Genomic DNA, 24,182 nt, shown 5'->3' on the forward strand with positions numbered 1-24,182 from the left:
AATGTTATAAATGTTACAATTCATTGATTTTTGCTACATACGCTTTGACTGACTTGTTGTTTGGTGCCAAGTCGCTGAGTATCTCTTAGATCCAGCGTGCCTGCTGTTGTGAGCGTTTCTGTTTGAATTGGGAAGTTGTTGAGGAAGTACGTAAACGGTAGCCAGCTGTTGTAGTAACTGTATTCACAGGGTTTACAGCGGAAGACATAAAGTGAATATATCTACCCTTCCGTTTCTCCGATGCCTCACTGCTCATTTGAATGAAGTTGAACTCTGGTCAACTTTCTCCTGTTTCTAATTTGTTTGACATCGCCCTGCCCTTGTCACTCCTTGCCATAATGAGTGTCTACCAGCTACTTTGTGTATTCATGCAAGTGTGAAGGCATGGTAAGAATCTAAGGGTAAATAACAACGTTTGGTTCATCACATGTCACTTAGAAATCTACTGTCACACCAAATCAGATCCAACCAATAAAAACTTAGCTGTAGGGGTTTTTTTTTTTTTTGTCACACCTCAAATATAAAAATTTTAAGAGCAGCATCACAAATTCAAGTTTGTGAGATGTTTGTGTTGTAAAGATGAAACCATGTGTCTCTGTTCACCCTATGGTCTTAGTCACAACCTTGAGCTTGAATACAGGTCTTCTATAAGACTGTGGGAAGCTCGAAAACAGACTCTGGAGCTATGTTTGCTGAAAGGAAGGAAATCCAATAACACTCATGTAAACACAGATGCAAACAGAAGGAACTGCAATAAAATGCATTTCTCCTCAAAATTCTTCTTAGTGTTTTTTTTTTTTTTACAGTCGTTGTTTAATAATGCAGCTCTATATTTGTCCAGTTGCACTATTTTATATGTGGCAGGGTGGGGCAGCCGCTAGTTAACCCTGACACTATGTCTACATGTACATAATCAGTTATTGGATGGTTTGTTTTTAAAAGAAAATGCATTTCATTTTGTGTTGTCCTGCTTGTTGCAGGTTGACTTTCTTCATTTAATCTTTATACCTTCCTCTGCTGAGAAAGGGATGTTTTATTTCATCCTAGGGATCAGTTTATCCGCACTATAATCTTATTTAATCGCAGATAAAGTTGTTGAACCGTGTCTGCATTTATCCAGCGCCATATCAGTATCTTTGTCCTTTTTTCCATAAGGACATCAGCAAATTGATTGGCTTTCTCAAGTGGACCAACTAAATGATGGCTGGAAATTAAGTAACTGAAAGAGGGTATAATGGTTGTTAGGACAAGTGGGTATAGGAGAGAGAGGGATGGAAAGGGAAGCGGGAGAGGGAGGAATACACAAACAGGTTGCACTGGGGCTTGGGGAATAAGGGGGTGAGGGCGCGGAGAGCAGAGGGAAAGAAAAATAAGATGGAGGGCCACAGAAAGCAAAGACAGAAGACTGGTGGTTTAACTCCAAGCTTCATGTAAAGATTTGAGCCTGTTTTCATCATCATCATTACTCCTGACTTCAATCATAAACCCACACACACACACGTACACACACACGCACACACACACACACACACACACACCACACACACACACACACGCACGCACACACACACACACACACACACACACACACACACACACACACACACAGGTGGTTAAAACCTCATTTTTATTCTGAGTCAAACAGCAGATGAGTGCTCTCGCCCTCTCTGTGTTCTCGCTGTCACAGCCAACTTCTTCCTCCTCTTCCTCCTCTGTTTGGCCAGGTTTTAAGCTATTAGCTCTTGTCCTTCACTGATGCATCAATCTAACCAACCCTCCATCCTTACCTCTCTGTATGTGTCTCTCTCCCCCTCTCTCCCCCTCAGTGTGATTACTTACCTCCCAAGAAAGAAGAAGAAGTACACTCCATCTTGTTGTTTTATGTTCCCAGCAAATTTAGTCCTGCATCTCCCTTCTCCACCCTCAACTCTCTTTCACTTCGTCTCTGTCTCTCTCACTCACTCACTCTCCGTCACCCCTCCCTCCCTCTTTCCCTCTCTCTCTCTCTCCCCCTCCCCGAGCCCTTCCTCTGTTCCCTTGACACCTAGCACTCCCCTCCTCCTCCGCTCCCTCCCTGTCAACTTGCCCCCCGCCCCCCCCCTGCTCTGTGTAGTTGTATAACTTATCACCCTTATCCCATCCCCACTCCGATAATTGGTGTGTCTCGGCAGCAGATGCTAGCCCGCTTTATTTAGCTTTTCAGTATTAGCTATTCCAATTAGTCATCTAATACCAATAAGTAAAAGTAACTGTTAGCCTCCATGTATTCAGCGCCATGGGAGAGGGGAGTTATGTGTGTTTGTTTTTGCCCATGCAGCAACTGTGTCCAGTATGTGTACGCGCCTCACAAACACACACACGCAGTTACACTCAATCCACACTCGACCGGGTAGAGGATACATGTGGGTTTTAACAGATGGTGAAACACTTTCCCTCGAGTATCGACATTACTCTCCCTCCCTCCCTCTCTCTCTCTCTCTCTCTCTAATTAACTAGGTTTCAGTAACAAACCTTTGGGCTTTGGCGTCACCATGGTTACCCAAACACCGAAACACCACTGTCTGCATTTGTATCTGTGTGTTTGTGTGACTGCCGGCAACTATAGTGTATGTGCGTGCACATGTCTTAGTGTCTCTTCCTCTGTGTGTGCATGTGTGTATGTTCCTATGTATGTGAGCGTATGTGTGTGTGTGTGTGTGTGTGTGTGTCCTCATCTTTGCAACTGCATGATTGTGCATACACATGAGTATTTTGGTTGCTTTGATGTCTTTGTTTCCCCACAGAGCTCATAGTCTGGTTTTGTCTCAAGTACCTATGTATCTACACAGAGAACAGCAGTATTACATGGGATCACTGATAATTTATCATAGGTCTATTGCACCTTACATAAGACAATCTTCATAATTATATAACCCCATGAATAAAGATTACTTGCAAGATGAGTGTAAATGGAAAGAGAAATTGTAAGTTGAATTACGCACCTGCAACAGGGAAGGTAAACTTGAATTTGCTGCACGTTTCTAAAAGGCAAAATAAAATTAATATAGGTCGTGGGATCAAACCTTTTGAATTGCCTGGGCAGCCACCCGTGTATGTGATTATAAGCTCAGTTATAAACTCTATAACATCTATAGTGACTTTAGTACCTATAGGAAAAGTAAACCGTAACACTACAAGAAGGTAAGCAGTCGACCCCACAGTAGTGTTTGATACATGTAGGCAGTGAAGCATAGAGGCAGAGAGCAGAGAGAGGAGCATTGTTAAGGGTTCAGTATGCTTGAAACAAACTCGAAGGTAACACATGTCGTCTGACCACATCTAAAGGTGGAAGTGTTTATAGCTGTTTAGAAACTCCACACACGAAGGTGGGGTGGAAAGCTGGCTGTCATAGCTTCCTTCTGGCTGCATGACACTGCCTGATCTCTCTCCAAGAGCTAAGTGTCAGCCGCATGTCTTTGTATCGATTCATTAGATGCACAAGTGGGGATACCGGTGCTCACTGTCAGACAGTCTCTCCTCGAAGGCATTCATGGTGTTGGACATCCGTTTGTTTATCAGATACATTTATGCTCACATTCCTGGTAGAATACTTTATAAAGTGAGCTGTATTTCCACTGTGTACACCCTCATTGTCACAATAAAAGATGAAATTACAGCACCTGGATAAAAATAGTCACACAGTAGCTATATGGTCATATTTATACCTGTATGGAACACCCAATGGCTCCCTAAGTAACTTAGACGGCATACAGGACAGTGCAAATTGTTTGAATGCACTGTTTACTAAGCACCTGCCGCTGCCAGGTGCTTGTTAATGCCGCTGTAGCAGAAAGGCTTTAGAAAGTAAGGTAAGAAACAGTATACAGAGCGACAAAGTCTGCATAGGGAGGAGGTCGTTGTGGATGAATGGGTCAAGCACAGGACTTTCCCCCAGGAGACTTGACCCCATGTGACTCATTTCAGTCCAGGAGAGCCTAAAACCTGGGTGCAAGTAGCATTGTTGGCTACAAACACTTGGGTGCTTGTCTCTGCCATGCTATATGTGTAAAAAGCCGCATTGGATATCCACGGCAGCAGCAAGTGTTTTTCTTTTTTATACGTAGAACATGACAGTAGAACATGACATTGGGTGTTCTGGAGGTCGCTGCTCTTCAAACTGATATTTATTTCAATAGATAAATAAGTGTGGAAATGTATGGAAATGCAGAATATGCTGCAAGCAATGCACCCTGCAATTCTGGGGCCATTTTGTTACATTGGGAGTGTATTTTTCTTATTTCTGAAGATAGCTGTCCAAACACAGACAGTGTCAGCTCTCACTGAGTCATTTTCAGCAGCTACAATGGAGTGTGATTGCAGAAAAAAAAAAATCAGCAATCTAAAACATCAGTTACCGCCAGGTTTCGATGTCAAACCCTCAGTGGAAAAGAGAGGCTCTTCTTTTTACACAACATTTTTCAGCAGGTATTCATCTGTCTTAATGGGGGAAATGCATGGCAGAGGGGCCAGAGTTACAGTTTTCTACACTGATGGCAGCCATGGTAATCCAGAGGGTGATGTAGCTATAAAACAGGGTGGGTTTTGAGAAACATAAGATGCTTTTTATTCACTGGAGAAATTTCACTATCACTTGGAGTGTGTTGTCTGGGTTTTATTGCGATAACATTTTGGGAAATCAACTGTCATAGATGTAGACAAGGTAGGTAATAGGAAAGCGGCCGAAAAAATACATTTTAACTCTGCATCACAAGATAAGACCTGAAACGCTTTAAACATCATAAGCTAATACATAACAGTAAAAGCATCAGGGGCTGTATTTTTCATTTGAAGTGCTGTAAAGGTAAAGGTAAAGCCTTAGTTGTGTTTTTCTGATATCTTGGGCAGGATTTATCCACCTGGTCCAGGTAGTTAAGCTGTGACAACCTTTTAGCCTTGTCTCTGAGTGTGAGGCAACCGCTGGTCCCCTGTGACATCTGTCAAAATATTTCATTTCAAGTTAAAACCAGTGTTACTTTGTTATAAAGCCAAAGAATACACAAATACAACAGAAAATCACAAATAAAATTGCAATGGGCATTAAATGAAAAACAGCTTCGCCTAAATTACCAAAGAGCATTGGTTATGTTTGCACAATCTCTAACACCTCCCAATCACTGTAATTTCCATTAATACTATTAACTCTGAAATAAACATATTTGTCTGTGAATGCAGATATAAATGAAACAAAGTATTAGCTATATTTATAAAGGATGTTTAGTTAAGTTTGATATGTTGCCTGGTCCCCTAAACCTTTTGGACATTAGTGCAAATATTCATGTAAAAAGCTGATATCCACTCGGTAATGACCAAGCCTCAAATAACAGCTGGGGGCATGGCCAGAAGGAACAAATAAAGCCAGTGTTTAAAAAAAAAAAATACAGAGGAGTGTGAAATTAACTGTAGCTGCAGCAGCAAACATGGTAGATTTAGTGCAGTGCACATGTCCACAACACTAAATCCATCAGTACAACAGTCATGCTGTACACACCACTCTGCTGCTCTCACTTTCTCTTTTTAAACAGTAATTGTGTTTTCATACTACATTTTTATTTCTTCTTTGCCTTTCTCCTGATTGATGTTGTGCTATCGTCAACAAAGCTCTTCCTGATGTTTTTCTTTTCACATTAAAAGCCTACCTATAAAAGTATGGCTGCAAATTCTGGAGGGAGTTTTGCTCGGTATGCGATGTGACTCTGTTGTTGTGCTGATGGAATTAATGCTGCGGAAGTGGATGTTAAAGTGAATATATCGTGACAAAGGTAAACCTGGAAGAAATTTTGAGTTTTCTTTCACTGGGGAACTGGAGAAGTTAAAAGTAGAGCCCTGTCTGTACAATAAATCCAAATAAAAACCTGATTTTTATTCTCTAAATTTACAGTGTGTTACAACCTTGTTATGCTGCAGTGTCTTACTGTTCACACAGTTGATTGGATGGTGCTACTGATGTCTCCTAGCAACCAATTTACACAGTATGCACAACATGATTTAGTAAATCACTAATAAGTAACAGAGGACTTTTACACAGAAACGTATTGATGGCTTTATGACTAGATGGTGCGACCTAGTCCTGGTGTCTCACCAGTTCAGTCCATTGACATTTTACTGTGAGTAAAATGTGGTTTCGTAGCAGTGTCTTTTTTTAAAAAGAAACCCTTTCAGGTTTAGTTCAGATGTACTTCATATGGCCTAGAGCGTGTTAGTCAGCATGGACTAGTATTAACAAGACCCAGTATGTGATATTACTCTTATGTACAGCCTGCAGCTAATCAGAGGATGAATGGGAGACATTTTATTTGTCTGCACTTTTACACCCGAATGAGTTTTATTTCAGTTCATCATAAGATATATCAGCTCTCAAACAAGCTGTGCAACTGAAATAGTCTCACAATGTCACATTAAATAGCTTCTTTTTTCTTTTCCAATTCACGCTGTATGGAGCTGCTCATTTTCCAGTTAGAGAGTGGAGGTATTCACATTGGGAGATGTTAGTGAAACTGTGATTCACACATACAGAGAGATATAGTGTGTTTAAAGACTGGAATGAAGTGAGATTTACCATTAATGAGGCAATGGGGGATGTTGAAGGGTATAGGATTCTTTAGAGAGAGAAAGACAGCTGTGGGATTTAATCTCTATATTCCTCCCTCTCTAAAACCAACTTGCCTGATACACTATCTGAGCGCATACTCAATTGGCACAATGCCTACTGGCAAAGAGTAACTAAAATGAGAGCCATCCCCTGTGTGTTCGGATGTAACTTTGTAACTGTCCCTTTTAGACAGATTATGTGCTTATCCGATTTTCCTAACATGGTCGCAGCAACCAAAATTTGATCCATGAGCAGAGGAAGAATAGAAAAACTGGATTTTTATGAGTTTGTGGTCAGGTCTCAGTTTTGTGAACGCACTGCAGATGTCCCCGGGCTAGCACTGCTGACTCCACACGTTTATGGATATGTGGGTGAGAAAAAGTCTTGGATATCGCATATGTCAGCCGCAGCCAGCCTTATCACCCTGCCAGCAATTTACACTCTTTAAACATGCGCAGTGACTTGATGCAAACTGGGAAGGTAATGATTTGGAACAGACTGGTCAGGCTACTAAGATTAATGTACTACTGTCTTTGCTCAGAAAAAAGTAATCATTACTGTATATTGTTATTTTATTTAAGCTACAGTCACCTCTTGTTGTCCTTTTAGAAAATTGTTGTATGATTGACTTTTTTCATAACTAAAAGTCTAATTGCACCTAATGGGTTTCTTATCACAGAGTTGTTTATTTTCCTTTGGACTACAGCCACAGCATGAGTTTATACATTAGCTTCTCCGGCAGTGAAGCTACTTGTTCTTATTGTGCAGTGCTTCTGAGTCCTCAGTGATGGGACTCAGAGCCTGCTGGTTCCCATTCTATCCATGTAATCAGGGGCTGAGTTACACCTGCAACGCCAGGTGAATGCAATTAACTTGCTGGTTGGCAAAACCAGCAGAACTGTGACCCCCGAGGACTTGGATTGAGAACCACTCTTGTAGAGAAATGCTGACACCATTAACAAATTATGTTGTGAAGGACAAATGTGGAGCATGTTTATGCCCCCAGTAAGTAAATATAAGCAAAAGCCGCACGTTGTTTTTACACCAAAAGTTCACCAAGTTAGAAATAACATATGATGAAGTCTCGGGGGATTCTGACCAGCGCGCACACACACACACACACACACACACACACACACACACACACACACACACACACACACACACACACACGCACATTGCAAATGAAGAAATGTTGTGTTAATGAATATAGTGATGAGTTGTTGTTTTTTAACATTGTGGTGCAAGGTCAAGTTCGTCAATGGCCACAAAAAAAGTTTACACTGATTAGAAAGAGTGAAGTCTTGATTTCTCTGTTGCAAACAAATGATCAGAACCACCAGTGAATTCAGCAGTGGTTAATATTGCATTTTACATTATATGGGCTGCAACTAATATTTTCATTATTGCTTAACCTGTTGATTGTTTTGTCTGGCCAACAGTCCAAAACCCAAATATATATTATTTACACTGAATCAGAAAAGCAGAAAATGGACGACCTGGAACCAGAGAGTGTTTGAGCTATCAAAAATAGATGTTGAATAATTTAATTTTCACAAATACATAATTAAAACTAATGTAACTTTGACTGAAGCGGTGGTCAGTATTACATTCTGTGTTAGTTGTGAGTAGGGCGGCATCATTATTAATTCATCTGTTCTGATTTAGTCAGTTCATTTGTGAAAAATGGAGATCACATGTTCTCAGAGCCCTATGTGATTTCACGTAGCCTACATTTTGTATGACCACCAGTCCAATACTCAAAGATTCTCAGTTTAAATGAATCGACAACAACAACATCAAAGATGCTCGAACCAGAGAATTATACCAGTATATAAATGACTAATTTTCTGCCCATCCAGCAGTTGATTCATTTATTAATTGTTTCAGCTCTAGCTGCAATGTTTTTTTGACGTCATTTACATGAATATTTCTTCTCTTCTGTTTTTCTTTCAGCCAACAACACTCTGCTCGGCGGAGGTGGAGGTAAGTCACAACCCGTCTGATCCATTGGTTGTGTGTGTCGGTGCTTGCCAAGATACTTGTAGGCCTCAGCTGTTATTAATAACACAGCTTTGTGGTGCAAATAGTCTTCTCTGGGCACAAAATAATTGGAAATGTTGTGCTTCTTTTAATCATTTAATCAGATGATGCAGTGCGATGTACTAGCCAAAGAGTGTGTGTGTGTGTGTGTGTGTGTGTGTGTGTGTGTGTGTGTGTGTGTGTGTGTGTGTGTGTGTGTGTGTGTGTGTGTGTGTGTGTGTGTGTGTGTGTGTGTGTGTGTGTGTGTGTGTGAGAGAGAGAGAGAGTCTTTTATGTTCTATGTGTGGTGTGTCCGTCTGTATTTTCTTTGTGTTTGGTAGCAGGTAGCTCTTTGTTGTGGCAGGTGTTCAAGGTGCGTTTGCATGCTGCACAGTGTGTCTGGCTGCCTGTGTTTGTGTGTGTTTGTGTGTGTGTTTGTGTATGCGTGCAGGTGCAAAGTCGATAGTTTGTAATATATGGGTGTTGAGTGCTGTGGATATAAACAGTCATTTTTCAGTGTATTGTTGACTCAGTGCTTTGCTGCGTGCATGTGATGTCGGACGTCCGTGGTTAATCGATACTTGTAATAAATCTGTACTACTAATGCAGCAGCCACATTTGCTCAAACATGCATACACACACACACACACACACACACACACACGCACGCACGCACGCACACACACAGACACTCACTCTACTCGACCTGTGTGTGTGTGTGTTTGTTAATGGTTGCAAATTTAGGTGCTAGTGCATTTGCCTGTGGTTGTTTTCTTTTCCTTCATTTGGACAAACAGCTTTAGCCTTTCAGACCATCTGACTTGCACTGCCATTTTTAACCTCCCAACTTCTGTCTGTGTGTATGTGTGTATGCATGCATGGGTTTTTTGCCTCATAGTCTCCATGGTGACATATCTAACGGCACACCTGTATGCGTGTATGTATACGTACATAATGCATTCGTATGTCAATTTTTAGCAGTGCATTTGCCTGTCTCAAGTGTTCTGTTGAAAATGTAAGTCCCGGGCGTACACACACACACACACACAGGCTCCACCCTTACTGATATACACCAGCTGAGCCTCAAACCATAAAAATGGACTGCACGCTCTTGTGTCCTGTGGTTTCACACACACACACACACACACACACACAAAAACATGCAGTCAAGCACCTCGAGATCTACAGCATCGTTTGATGTTGTCCTGAAGTCTCTGATGGCTCTACAAAGACAGATGGTTTCTAGAGAGGCCATGAGTGTGTGTATGCATCAAACTGTGTGCATTTGTACCAATGTAAAACATGTTTATGTTGTCTGCTCTTGTTTAGTTATTTTAATTTTTTCATTTATTTTTATCCAGTTGAATTAAACCACATCTGTTTTGTCCACTGACTGACTGGAGGAGGCTACAATATCCAACAACCACCATCTGCAGCTGCCTTTTCATCGGTTTCTGTTTCGCTCTTTGCAAATTCCTGTCTTGCTCAGTTGAGTTCTCTCATCTCTTTCTTACTGTATTTATTTCCCTCTCTCAGTCTCTCTTTCCAGCTCTGTCCTTGGGGGTTTGCTAAGGCAGATAGAGCCTACCATAGGTGTTAATTAGAGAGAGAGGTAAGGGTAGAGACATGGAGAAGAATAGAACAAACAAGAGCGATAGGAGGAAGATGATGGTTTGAGCGAGAAGACAAGAAAGAGAAAGCAATGGAGGTCCAACAGTGTTTGGAAGGCAGTCACTGGGGAGAGACAGATGCAAGAAGAGAGCCGAGTGGAGAAAACACACAAAAATCATTTGGTACACATCTCCATTCGCTGAGATACCCACTCTGCACTGAATAACCAAGCGTTCATTCAGCTTTAGTGAGTGTTTTTTTTTCATCAGAGGAGAGGCAACAAAAGGTCTTTACAGTGCTTTACTACTCAGTCTCAAGGGCACCTGGGTAAATGTCATTCAGTTAGATCAAACGCACACCTGCCGACATTGTTTTCTCACTTCAATCTGGAGGAGTGCTGAGCTCAGGCAGCGCATCAACAACAAACTCAAGGGCAGGAAATTAACCTTTTTTTATGTCCACTGGCTGCAGTTGCTCATTTATTCCAGAGCTTATCTGTCATTTCAACGTTTCACTGCTTTGATTGATTTTCCAAGTAGAAAAGAAAGCCCAGATGATGATTGGAGGTTCAGTTGTCCAGACAGTTACCATGAGCTTTGTGCATATATATATATCTATATATATATATATATAGATATATATATATACACACACACAAAGCTCATGGTAATTGTCTGGCAGTTAACTTTCTGTATTGAACTGAACCTTGAATAACATCGGTTTCGTGCTTTGTTAAGGAAGGAAAATGTCAATTCGTGCTGCTGAGTCATAAAGTATTTTGATTTGTACATGAATGAGCACTGGCATTTTACCCATTGAAATCACCATTGCAACGACAGACGCGTGTATTGTTCGTCATCTGGCTGTAGCATGCTTGAATTATTCCCCCAAGTGTGTAACTGTGTTCAGTTTTTATTCTACATTGTGATGCTGAGTGATGGTGGGCTCTAAAGTGCTTATATAAGTGCAGTTACATCCATGTGACTTCTGTTTCGCCTTGTCTCATTACTGAATAGGAGACTGCTGCAGTGCAGAGTGTTTACACTCATTCATTCACTGTTACAGGGCAGTGATGGCAGCTAGTAGAAGGTTTGCAGTGGAGATGGCTTTGCCTGATGTGTGTTACTTAGTCTTTCGACTTCCTCAGCATTTCTACTTCATCATCAGAACCTTGTAGTAAACAACACAATTTTTGGTTTTTGAAGGGTATAAATACAGCTCAAGGCTTGAGGTTTTGGGATACTGTGGCAGTTGCCAGCTTTTCAAGGTTGATCATTTAGCCTTGGATAAAAGGGATAGATATAGCACCCAGTAGCTCTTTTAACATTGTAGTAAGATTTAGATTAGAAAGTCAGAACCTGTCCTTGCTGCACTGTCCCAGCATCACATCTGAAATCATATTTGCAGCAAATGGCATCATCTATACAAAGCCCTCACCTGCTGTGATGTGCTGCATTTGTGTAACAAGTTCCTGATCAAACAGAGACACACAGTTACAAACAGGCAGGAACAGGCAGCTGGTATCAGAGATCGTGCTCTGGGTCTGTGGGGACGCAGTGCACAGGATGTGAACCAGCCGCGAAGACACTGCCTACAAATGATTGGTTTAGGTGTTTTAAGAAACCCAGAGCCAACACACAATTGATGAGCACAATCCCAATTAAAATTTCACCCACTTACATTTTTTTTATTTGGTAGAGATAAAAAAGAAACAAAATCCTCTCACACTGGATTTTCCTTTTTTTTTTTTACAGAGCTAAAAACCCAGGGTGAATTTGTGTGTGCTGACATCTATAATCAATCCTCTAGAACGGGGATGAGGTTTGATACCCTGCACTCTCTCAGCTGTGGTCCCTGCCCTGTGTGTCTGCACCTCTCTCTCTCTCATTCTCTCTCTCTCTCTCTCTCTCTCTCTCTCTCTCTCTCTCTCTCTCTCTCTGCCTTCTCCTTGTCTGGATGAGGAGAAAAATGCAGGCACAGGATAGGCTTGTCTGCTTCCCTTTCAGAACAAATGAACAAGAGAGCATGTATTGTGAATGAAGGGAGTGAGCAGAAGATTGGTTTTAGGGCGCAGAGATGAGCAGAGCGGCAAAGAGCACTTAGTGTACCTTCCACATACAGACAGTACTGTCACTGTCTCAGCTGCATACATAAATACGCCTGTTCCACCACTGTTAGCAACAGTCATGTTTTTGTGTGTGTGTGTGTGTGTGTGTGTGTGTGTGTGTGTGTGTGTGTGTGTGTGTGTGTGTGTGTGTGTGTGTGTGTGTGTGTGTGTGTGTGTGCGTGTGTGTGTGCGCGTGTGTGCGTGTGTGCGTGTGTGTGTGTGCGCGTGTGTGTATAAGTTGTAGCATTTAACAGGTTGCTGTGTGTTCACATGTTTAAGTGTCTGTGTATACAAGTGCATATATACAACTGTGTGTGAAGCAGTGTGCATGTGCATGCGTGCATCCACCACCAGACCCATCCTAAATGTTGCCTTGGCAACAAGCTGACTGAAGTAAATGAGTGTCCTGGCTCTGCTGAGGGATTGTGGGAAAGCAATATGCCAGCGTTCCGCCCCATTAGTTTGATGGACAGCCTGTTTGGCCTATAAGAGGTCAGCTGGCAAGGGCAGCCATATTAGTATTCCATAGGAGAGACCTCAGGATTGGTTTTACTCTAATGTCACTCTACCTGTATGTGTGTGTAAGTGTGTGTCTGTGTGTGTGTTTTGTGTGTGGTTGTGTTTGTAAGAGTGGGTGGTGGGTGTTGGCAGGAGGTAAGGCTTGCTGTGGCATATAACATTGCAAGCAGGTGTGTGTGTGTGTGTGTGTGTGTGTGTGTGTGTGTGTGTGTGTGTGTGTGTGTGTGTGTGTGTGCGCGCGCGCACATCCGTGTTTGTTTGTGTGCCCTGCTGGGGGATGCAGGCTCTTCGCCAGGTAAGCATATCGGCAATTATCACCTCCCGGTCCCCCTACTTCTCTGGCTCCCTCCCTCCCCCTCTCCCCCAGAGTTAGTCAATATAGAGCCTGTGAGGGTGACGTGATAACACCTAAACTTGTCAGCCGCCTGCTTAGCTGGCTCTTGACTAGTCTAAAGAAGCAAAAACACTAATTTCTACCCCCTTCCTGCATCCATCCATCCACTGCATCCTTTTTATCCTTTCCCCTCTCAGAAACCTTGTTTAACATTCATCTCTTCCCCTTTTGTTTTTACCCTCCCTCCTCCGCTTCTCCTCTTCAATCCCCCATCTTGTATTTCTCTCTGTCTCTTTCTCTGTGTCTCTCCAGCTCTCCATTCTTTTTTTATATCTCTGTCCCATCTTTCTATATGGTAATGAAAGCTAAATAATGAATGTTTTTTTAAATATGGAAATGAGTTTGACACTTTCTAAAAGATCTTTTTAGTGTCTAGTAATATAAATTAAATTCATGACTAATTCATTATAATCTGTTGATGTTGGTTAGTGGCATTAGGTGTAGCCAATTATGTCTGATTGTTGAGTAGTTCAGGTACTTTATTTGCATTCGACAGAGTCAGTGGAGTATGAACAACATGTATCCTTTGACACCGCAGTGATGCTAATTTGGTTAGGGCTTCCTGTGTCTCCATAGACTAAATGAGGGATACATCGATACTGATATGCAGTACTATATCTTGAGCTGATATAAGTTTGGCTTTATTATCTCCAAAGGGAAATTTAATTGGAGTGAAGCAAACACAAAACAATCATACCCAATGAAAGAAAAAGAAAAAATTAAAATACAAGTCACAAGCAAATCTGAGCCATACTGGTGGATAGTCATAGAAAACGAGACTAAATTCTGTCTGAAATAACTCCAACTTTATCTGAATGTCTGAATTCTATGTGTTTGATTATTGCACTAAGTAGTGGCCTAAAAATTCACACAATGAATAGTAATTAGTGATGCGGGGATCGGCTCTGATGTCATCCTAATCTGCATGTATGCATAAGTAATCCACCCGCCACCCACCGAGCAAATTATTTTCCACAATTTAGAGACCCACACCGATCACACATTACCATTATTTCTTAGTGGGATATTATGCATGATGATATAGTAACATTTTGCACTGAAGTAGGCTGGTTTTAGATAAACAAACCTATTAAAGTAAAACAACGTGGCAAAGTGTATTTCCACAATAGCCTGAACACAGGCCGACAGTTTTAGTCCACTCAAACTACAATTCTGAACAATTTAAAAGCTCATAATAACATTTGGCCACAGCTTAAAATAAATAACAAATCATAATGACTTCAGCAATCCAAACACAGTGTCTAATTTGTACCTGACAAAATTGAAGCTTAAAATATGTTCACATTTAGAGAATACAGTGAATAATTTCCTCATACATTATACCCGCAACCCATCTGCTATAAATCAGAACATTTATTTTTATGACTAGGTCCACCCGATCTGCAGATTAACCACAGGCACTGTGGTTATAACTGTGATCTGTGCACCACTACTATATACAACATGTATACTACAACTACTGATACTAATCTCAAAACGCAATTGTTTCTCATTTTAAGAAGCAAAAATTACAGTTGTGCGACTCGGCAGCGACGACACAAAATGACAAGGAGTCATCTAGTGTCCAAAACCTCAGTTTACTGCTCACTGCTAGTAAACTACTGGATGTCTGTTAGTGAGTGAAATAGGGAGTGAAGTGTAGCAGCTCGATGACGATATCATTCTAACATGCTCACAATGACAGTGTTAACATGTTTACCACGTTCATCAGCTCGTCAGCATGCTAACAGCTAATTAGCACTAAATTACCACTGATGGGAAGATTGGATAATTGACATGATGTTGTTGATGATGATGTTGGAAAAGCTAAAGAGATCATCTTTAAGAGACCAGTTATGAGAATTCATTGTGAGGGATGCATGAATGTCTGTTCCCATGGCTGTTGAGATTTTACAGTCTGTGGTCTGTCGTCCCTAAAGCCATGTTGCTAGTGTGGCTAAAAACAACAAAAAAAAAGTCACAAGCACATCACCAGTACCAGTAAAAAAAACAAAAGGGCCAAAATAAGATACCAATATCCTTAATACAAAACTCTGGTACCAACAGCATGTGTGACACTGTAGACATCACTGCAGAGCAATTCTTAATTTTTCCCTTTTTTAAAAAATTAATTTCAAAAAGTTAAATATTTAATGAAGAACAGTTTTAATTCAGTCATTTCACCCTTTGCAGCGCAGCCAGATGGACTCAGTTGATATTGTTCCGTGGAAGTAATAAGATAATATTGATACTTTGAGTCACAGGCCGTCCTTGAGCACTCATTATGTGCCTGCTCTGAAGAAATGTTGCTGGTGCAGCTTTCCATCAAACGCATCTTTCATTTTGCACTCCCCTCTGCTCATGAATTCCCCCTTCATATTTCGGACTGCATTGAAGTGACAAAACAGTGTCTGAATCTACTCAGTAGCATGCAGCGCTCATGCTGAGCTATTACACCGGCTCCCACAGAGTCAGAAGTTACCACAGTCTGAAAGAAAGCTAACATGGGCTGTCTTCAGTGAATGTAGTTGGAGGGACCGCGCTCTTCATTAGAAAGGTGGGAGTCACTGAGAGACTGAATAGGTGTATGGATATTTATTAGCTCTGCTCAGCGGGTTCGGGCTGTGTCCAAAGAGAGTGAGAGAGCAGTCTATTCTGTCTCCGCTCTTCTCATCTCCATTTGACAAGGAGCAATCTAACTTAAACATGAGAGCATCAAAGGCTTGTTCAGCTGAATGCACAAAGCGTGATTCGTGTGAAAGCGAATATGGCGGAGATGTCGTTTGCAGCTAAAAGGACAGGATGTGTTGGCTGCGGTCTGGAGCTGTTCACCACCTGAAATTTAAAAAAGAAAAACATGAAAGACACTACTGCAGTAATGTTTCAATGTGCCTCCAAGAATGCAGGTGATAGCGAATAAAGAAATTAGTTAATAGTTTGGGTCAGTTGAATTTGACGACTGTAACTCCTGCAGGCAGCCCTTCCCTCCTCCTAGTTCTCTCTGTGGACATGAAACACAAAAACTACAAGAAAAGACAAGAGAAAAATGTGACTGTGTAACTCCTGATCACCAACCCTGAAGGGTCAGGGACATGGTAGGGCGAGCACTCACCCAAAGATTTTCTGTATAGGCTGTCATCATAATAGTGTGAAAAACATGGATGCCATGGATTGTGCCTCTTTGAGGTTGTTTCTCCAACTAGAAATGTTCCTACAGTCGCTTCATACATAGGCTGGCAACATAGGTCCAGGGGTGGCCAGTCAGATTCAAGGCCAACCCTCTGGCTCCCCCCATGTTGCTAGAGTGAGAGGACATATGCATTAAGCTGCACAAACTGAGCATTAATCAGGTTTCTGAGGGTTATGGTAACGTGCAGGGATTAGGGGTTAGACATCTTTATGGTCACATTCCCTTGCATGAAATGTCATGTCAGTAAACCCCTAAATTAACTGTCTTCCAAACAGCTTTTCTATGCTACGACACGTGTTACTTAATCTGGGAGTTTAGTTGTATTTACAGCTTGTGTGTGTTGTTGTGTACGTGTGAAAGCGTCGTTGTGTATGTTTGTCAGCTGTATTTGCAACCGTGCATTGCGGTACTGTCGTGTATGTGTGGGACTGAGAGGAACGTGGTAGTCAGGTCAAAAGGCATCCTTGTAGCTCAAGGCTATGCAGACCATTCATAAAGACTGGGGTAAATGTCCAGTTCTCGCCGCTTCACACACAAACACAGACACTTGCACTAACAAACCTTACACACAAGCGCAGACTCATGTATCTGTCAAACATGAGGCATGAAAGAAAACAAAAAATATTGTTGGTTTATGTTTCAGTTCAATTTCTTTTCTGTCTGATTCTGTTTTTCTTGCCTGTTTCCTTATCTCCCTTCAGACTATTTTTACATCTGCTGCTCTCCCTTATTCCCCTCCCTTCCTTCCATCTCTCCGTCTTATCACACTTGTTCTCTATTTCAGAGTTGGGCTGCTTCAAAGTTAGTGCGTGCAATGTGTCTGTGTGTCACCTCAAGTACTCTTCACACACACACACAACAAACACACAAAATATATCTGTGCACAGTAACACATATGCTTTGCCAAGGATGTCCACCCCAGCAATATTTCAAACACACGCGCGCGCACACATGCAGCTTGAGTACGGTTTCTGAGCTTCTGTTTCTGTGCACCCCGAGGAGGTAGCCAGTGTTCAGAGCTCGCCTTTCACACCCTCACACTCGCGCTTAGCTCACAGTGAGGCCCGGTTCGGCATGGCACAGCATGACATGGCACACTACAGCTCAGCACCGCATGTGATATGCCAACTAAACACAATAACGTTCAGATAACACGAGACCCCTGCCTGGAGTTACTCAGTTTGGCAAAACACACCACTGTAACATCTGGTCTGTGTACAGTCAGACAGAGATAAGAGCCACAGGCCAACACGCTGAGCTGTGACATATGGATGGGTGTTATTGTACTATTTGCACCAAGTGCTGACAAGTCTCACAGTGCTGCGACAAACTCATTCCTGACAGATGTGTTTTATTCTGGGTTAATTATGAGTTGTTTACATCAGACTCCGACATTAAACCTCGGTATGCTCTCAAAACAATAGTTGAGCCGGGATATTTGAATATATACAGTCTTTCAGGCCTATCATCTAGAAATGACATTTATACTGTGGTGTATGCTAATTTGTTTTGCCAATGACATTTTGAGGGAAACATAATTGTTGAGTGGCAATGTTGTTTTCAAATGAAGGAAGCGCTACAGTTATGTACTGCATGCAAGTCCTAGGGGGGTGGTCAGGGCCGACGGTGGGTTTACTGAACAACTCTGTTAAACACACCCACCCTATCTTGTGCTTCAAGTCACTGTTGACTTTTTCATTATTTAACCAGGAGGACCATCTTTCCCAAACCTTGACCAAGTGCTGTGAGTGCACAAAGATAACCATATAAAACACTCTACTCTGCGCTTTAAGCTGCTAGGCACTGATATTGTTTTGCAAAAGCGGATATTGTAGGGAAAACAACTGAAATACATTGTCAGATTATGTTAAGTGGGAACATGTTTTTCAAAGGTAAGAGGCGCTACAATTATGAACAGTGTGCAAGTGATAGGAAGGTAGTCAGAGCTAACAGTGGGTGTCCAAACTCTGCCTGCATTTTGCAGATACTGTTATTAAAAACATATCCTCAGGGTGCTTTGGTGGCCCAGGGGTTCAAGCTAAGGACCATGAACATCTCCAATTTGTTCTTGATCTTTGTTACGTGTAATTTCCCTTCTCTTGTGTCTTTCATTTTATTTCTCCGCTTTCAACCTTCAGATAAAACAAATACTTAGAGAAATGGGACAGCAATGACTGCAGATTATTAATACATAGGCATCATTTCTAGGAGACAGGGTTGAGTCTGTAGCTTTTGGCTTTTCTTCTTAACTTTGCTGACCATCAAAGCACCTCTCCGACCATGATCCAATCAAATTTAATTTTTTACACTGTGTGGATGATTACTGTAACTAACCTGACTAAATGAAACAGGTGTGATAAGTGTGTGGTTTTCCCTCCTTACACTGATGTCTACCTACCTCAGTGGAATATGTGTGTTTTTTAATTTCTCCTTCGTTGAAGCATAATGTCATCTATAGTCGCTGATGAATTACAAAATTCCCTTTATACAAGTGAGTGATTAAATAGATTTGAATGATTTTTTTTATGTTTTTCTTTTAATGTAATGTATTGGCTTAGAAGAATGATTCAGTGTAGGTAAATCCTTTTTGTGTTTGTTGTTGCAGTTTGTCACTCATTATTTTTTTTGTTTCAAGTAGGACTTAGTTTAAGTTAAATTCTGCTTTCTTGGGTCCATAATGCTGAGACTCATAATTATAAAGCTGTTGAAATCAAGATTGTATGAATAGTAACTTTGAGGAAATGTGTCTAACTGCAAGGGGTGCAAAGATTCTGACTGAATCTGTAATTGGCACAGCTGTAAAATTGCTTTTCCTGCATCATTGCCCTCCTGGAAATGAACACAGTCACGGTCTTTAGATGTGGTGTGGATCAAAGATAGATACACATTTCTGAATATTATGTAGATTTATGAAAATGTAATTAATAAAGACTAATTGACCAAAAAGTCAGAGTCAGCTGAGTCCTTAATAACACATTAAATCGAGCAATTAACCACTGCAGTAGCCTTAAAATCCATTAAATAGACTGACATATACAGAGAGACAGATGCTTTGACTTATTCAAAGAAAAAAAAGCAAGATTTGGGGTGAAAAGTTAGCAACCTGCATAAGACAGGAAATCCAACTGTTCAGAACTAATATCAGCATTATCCAGGTCCTTTCAGCACTAAGCTTTGACACCTGAAAATGTGTCTGCTGGACTTCAAACAACATTTTGACTCCCTGTAAGTAGTCAGATTGCAGGGGATTCACATAAGTAGGCCAACTCTCTGAATCTCCTGTCGTCTCCTCTTCAGTGGACGGAGCGATCCACAACGCTGCAGGTCCACAGCTAAAAAAGGAGTGTGCTTCCCTCAACGGATGTGAGACTGGAGAGGCCAAGATCACCTGCGGCTACGGCCTGCCAGCAAAGTGTGAGTATGAAGTGTGTGAGTGTTTGTGTGACTTCCAGCTACTCCAGTGAGGCTGCTCAGTGTGGTTGTACTGGCCTGTTTCCAACTGTGAATATATGGGAGAGTGCGACAGTAATGCAATGCGTTGCTTAAAAAGAGCAAACTGCACAGTTTAGAAAAATAAAGCTTAAACAGCCTCATGAACAACACTTTTTTTTTTTTTTTTTCGCAATAAGGCCTTAAAGTAGATCAGTTTTACTTTTCAGCCCAAACTCAAACACCAGCAGAAACTCATCTAGGTATCCATTTATAGCAAAGTAAATGGCACTCAATTATTAAGTGGCACTCCATTGCAGCGTGTATAATGTGACGAAACTGAAGATTCAACATGACAGGAAAAGCATTTCTAGGTGTTTTAGTTGTGGGGGGAAAAAAATGCTTCTCCAGCTTTCCTGATGTCTAAAAACCCAGTCTGCGCAGTGCATCAGTCCATGATGTAGACATTAATAAGAGGGACTGAACAACAACTGCATTTTGATTCTGAAAGGTCAAAACGGACATTAGTGCAAAACATTTGACTAAGGTTTAATTTCAATTAAATAACACTCTGAAAACTTCAAAATTACCAGGAGAATATCTTCCTGTTTCTAGACACTGAAAATATAAAAGGTGAAGTCTTTGGGTCAGTTTCATAGCACATGCATGCGCTGATAGGTTGTTGTATTTGTCTTGTCCTTAAAGCTTCTTTAACGGCTGAAATACCACGTCACAATAATGTGAAAATCTGTCTAAAACTGTCAGTGACAATTTTTTAAGAGTACAATGTTTTAAATTAATATAACATCTGGGTTAACATGACAGTGTCCATCATGAAAGACTTTCTCACATAGTATTAATTGTCTCATACTGTATAGTGTATTCATAGTGTTATACAAAGCTCAAAGCGTTCACATGCCACTACATGACACTCAAACAGTTTCCACCACCCACTCCTCCATTTCTGAAGTCTGAAGGAGCTAATCATGATATTGCCTGCCACTGTGATGGCAAACACGCAGCCTCACACAAATAGGTATTTCAATAATGTAGTTGCCAAGCTTTGTACATTATAATGACCACCCAGGTGTGTGTGTGTTTGAGTGTGAGTGTGTGTCTGTGTGTGTGTGTGTGTGTGTGTGTGTGTGTGTGTGCGCGCGTGTATGCGTGCTCGAAAGAGATTAAAGTAGCACTGAGTCTGTGTGATATCAGCTTATGGTTCCATGGAGAGTTTAAGTTCACGGAGGAAGGGAGGAGAAAAAAGGCGAGAAAAAAGGAGAGAGAAGCGATAATAAAGGCGAGCTCTAGGCAGAATGGAGAGCAGGAATAGAAGAGATAGATAAGGAAGGACTGGGAGAGTGGTTAAGAAACTAGGCAATGTGGGGGAGGGGACGGATGTGAGTGGAGCTGAAGACAGGAGGGAATTAGGAGGAGATGAGTTCTTACACTGTCTGTTCTCCTTTGTTGGTTCAGTTGTTTAACTTCGAAGATCTTAGCAGTAATTTTTATGTGTGAGTGGATGCTGCTGCTTGTTACAGTGCATCCTTAAGTTTGCACATTTGTGTGTGTTTGATAAGGGTGTGGTTTGGTTCAATAGTTATGATATTTCATATTTACAAAATATACAGCTTGTCCTAACTTTAAATAGAATAATAATTTGGTGATTGACATGTGTTATAGTGTTAATCGTGAAATGAAAAAAGAGTTTTGTTACATTGGTTAAGTAAAGAGAGCTCAACAGGCTGCACCTGCGGTGGGTTGGGGGCATCATGGTTCTGTTGCAGTGTCAAAATAGTTACACCCCTAGTGTTGTTTATTTTTGTATTGTGTATTATTTAATTTACATTGTGTGCATGTGTTTCTCTCTCTTGCTGATACAGAATGACACTGTGTATATACATACTGTACTGTCTTTACTTGTGTCTGTGTTGCATTATGTGAAGTGTATCAGTGTATACAGTTCAGGCTGCCTGTCAGGTCCTATCACGCTCTTACCTGTAACTATCTGTCAGTGTCATATCCGTATGACTGACTCTCTTTCTGATTCACTGACTGACTAACTGCGTGTGGGTGTGTGCCTTACATTTGTGTGTGCATGGCTGTTATCCGCCATGTGAACTGGAGACTGGCTCTCTCCCACCAGACAAAATATTATGTCCCAAGAATAATTCAACATGTATCTGCGCCAACACTTAAACACTCTCAACAGGACTTGATTACCTCTCAGCAGGAGGGAGAGAGAGGTGAGACAGCAACAACACAGGGAAAGCAAAGGAGAGATAACAAAGCAGACAGAGCACTGTGAAAAAATGTGGGAAAAGAGCAAGAAATGAAAATGAAACTCGACAGGAGATAGGCAGGATGGTTGAGAGACAGGTCCAATTTCAAAGCCAACACTTTGATCTTGATTTGTATGGGCTTGCCACCAGATGTGGGATTTCAAGAGTGTCTGACTCACAGGTTTGCCAAATGGTCCGGCGGACCTGCTGTCAGCCCTCCATGCAGAGTGCCCGTCGATGATCCCGCAGCCACTTAGCCAGCAGCATCCCAGTCCCGTAACCTAGCAACACCCAGAGCGCATGGCACACTACTGTTGCTGTTTAGCAAGAGTCGCATGCAATTTGGGATGTTGACAAATGACAGCTGGAAAATTTCAAGCAGGCCCTGCCTAAATTCACATATTAACCAAAACTTAAAGGCAGTTAAATCAGCAATCTGTCAACTTTGGAGCATATGAGCCACTGTAAATGAGGATTTGATTAAGAGTGGAACACTTTGAGATCAGTCTGTCTGTTTGTGCATAAAATTAGCGTGTTGCTCACTTGTGTGCCAGATGCATGCTGTAAGATCCATGCGCACTTGTGTAGGTGTGTGCTTGTGTGTGTTTTGCGGTTGCCAGACAAGGGAGCGTGAGCTGAATGTGTTGTCCAGACGACGCAGCGCCCAAGAGCTCACCTGTGTACCGATAAAACACAGCTGTAACCCTGCTAACCTGTTCCCCAGTCGGCCCTCGCTCCCCTGCCAAACACACAGGGATACAACATTGTGATACACTGGGGAGGAAAGGAGCCGGGGGCGGGTCTAAAGAGAATGAGGGAGAGATAGACGAGATGAGGTCAGAATTATAATCACTATTCATCCAGTAAAGGAAACACTCAGCTTTAGTGACGTCAGCGCTAACACACTGATATATAATCCCCACAGAGACAAAAACAATGCAAAAGCAAAAGAGTGAGACACACTGTATAGTACAATAGACAGACTGTTACAGCTTAATAGTTTACGATGAATATAATAGGCTACAGATAAGTTGTTTGTCTGGCAGCTGCAGTTTTTGCTGGTAAAAATGTTAACGAAAAATAAATTGATCCAATGACTTATTTGTGTTGGTCATGTAGGTTAAACACAAACACCTAGGTCAGCCAAAATGATTTGGACGACAAAAACAAGGTGAACTGTGAAATTATTACCCAGATTGTCTCCAAACAACTTGCTGTGGTTATGCCCACTCACATTTTTCATGTGCAGCGAGGGATCATTAACTACATTAGGCATGTGCTCACTTTCCGTTTTACCTCCAAATTAAGGGGTTGATAATTTGGCTAGCCAGCTTGGATAGCCAACCTTTATAATTGTCTGACCACTCACATTTGTTGCATGATGACCTTTTTTTTTTTTTCAGCCACTTTGGTGAATACAATACAAAACTGATCGTTTAAGATCGATCACTTTAAATCTGCAAATGTTTGCAAACTGTGAACCATAATCACCTATTAAGTTGATTTTTTCAAATGTGATAAAAAAACAAACAAAAAAAAAACAGCTGCCCAAGCTGAGGGGAACTGCAGTCGGGTCTATGTGCGTTCATCACCTGTCAGATAATAGTCATGTGATCTATTGTTCATAAGAAATTGTTGATTATAGCAGCTTTAAGATGAGTTAAAGTATAACTGTATTTTAAAACTGATTCTGTATCTCTGTGCAGCTTTCAGATCTTTCCAGGATAATTGTACACATTGCTTTGTCTTGTCTCATATGCCAAACACCTTACAGTTTATTTGCAGTCGACTGTATTTAGGGGGAAATTGGCAGAGAGTGGGAGTAACACGGTTGGAGGTGGAAGAAGATGTAGGGAAAACAAGATGGAGATGGAAAGGCCCATATAGAAAAAGTGCTGAAGGAAATAGAGAGGTACAAAGCAAGAGAGATATCAGTCTGTCAGAAACAGGCTGCTATGCTCCCCTCTCTTCCCTCCCTGCCTCACGTCTCCCAGTTTCTGTTC

At 41.4% G+C, this 24,182-nt stretch overlaps 2 protein-coding genes across 3 annotated transcripts in view; one reads left to right on the plus strand and one right to left on the minus strand.

Moving 5' to 3' along the window:
• flrt1b (fibronectin leucine rich transmembrane protein 1b) overlaps positions 1-1,955 on the minus strand; it is a 35,018-nt gene extending 33,063 nt beyond the window's left edge. Inside the window, exon 1 of the mRNA XM_056382508.1 lies at positions 1,840-1,955. The gene's annotated coding sequence lies outside the window, so the exon portion shown is untranslated. The remainder of the gene's footprint in view (positions 1-1,839) is intronic.
• The window catches only part of macrod1 (mono-ADP ribosylhydrolase 1), a 110,236-nt gene that overhangs the window by 56,960 nt on the left and 29,094 nt on the right, over positions 1-24,182 (plus strand). For both annotated transcript variants that reach the window (XM_056382515.1, XM_056382516.1), the window contains exons 4-5: positions 8,585-8,614; positions 19,769-19,885. In XM_056382515.1, the coding sequence (XP_056238490.1) occupies positions 8,585-8,614; positions 19,769-19,885 (147 nt within the window). The remainder of the gene's footprint in view (positions 1-8,584; positions 8,615-19,768; positions 19,886-24,182) is intronic.

This window comes from Seriola aureovittata, chromosome 8 (assembly GCF_021018895.1).
Source record: "Seriola aureovittata isolate HTS-2021-v1 ecotype China chromosome 8, ASM2101889v1, whole genome shotgun sequence".
NCBI lineage: Eukaryota > Metazoa > Chordata > Actinopteri > Carangiformes > Carangidae > Seriola > Seriola aureovittata.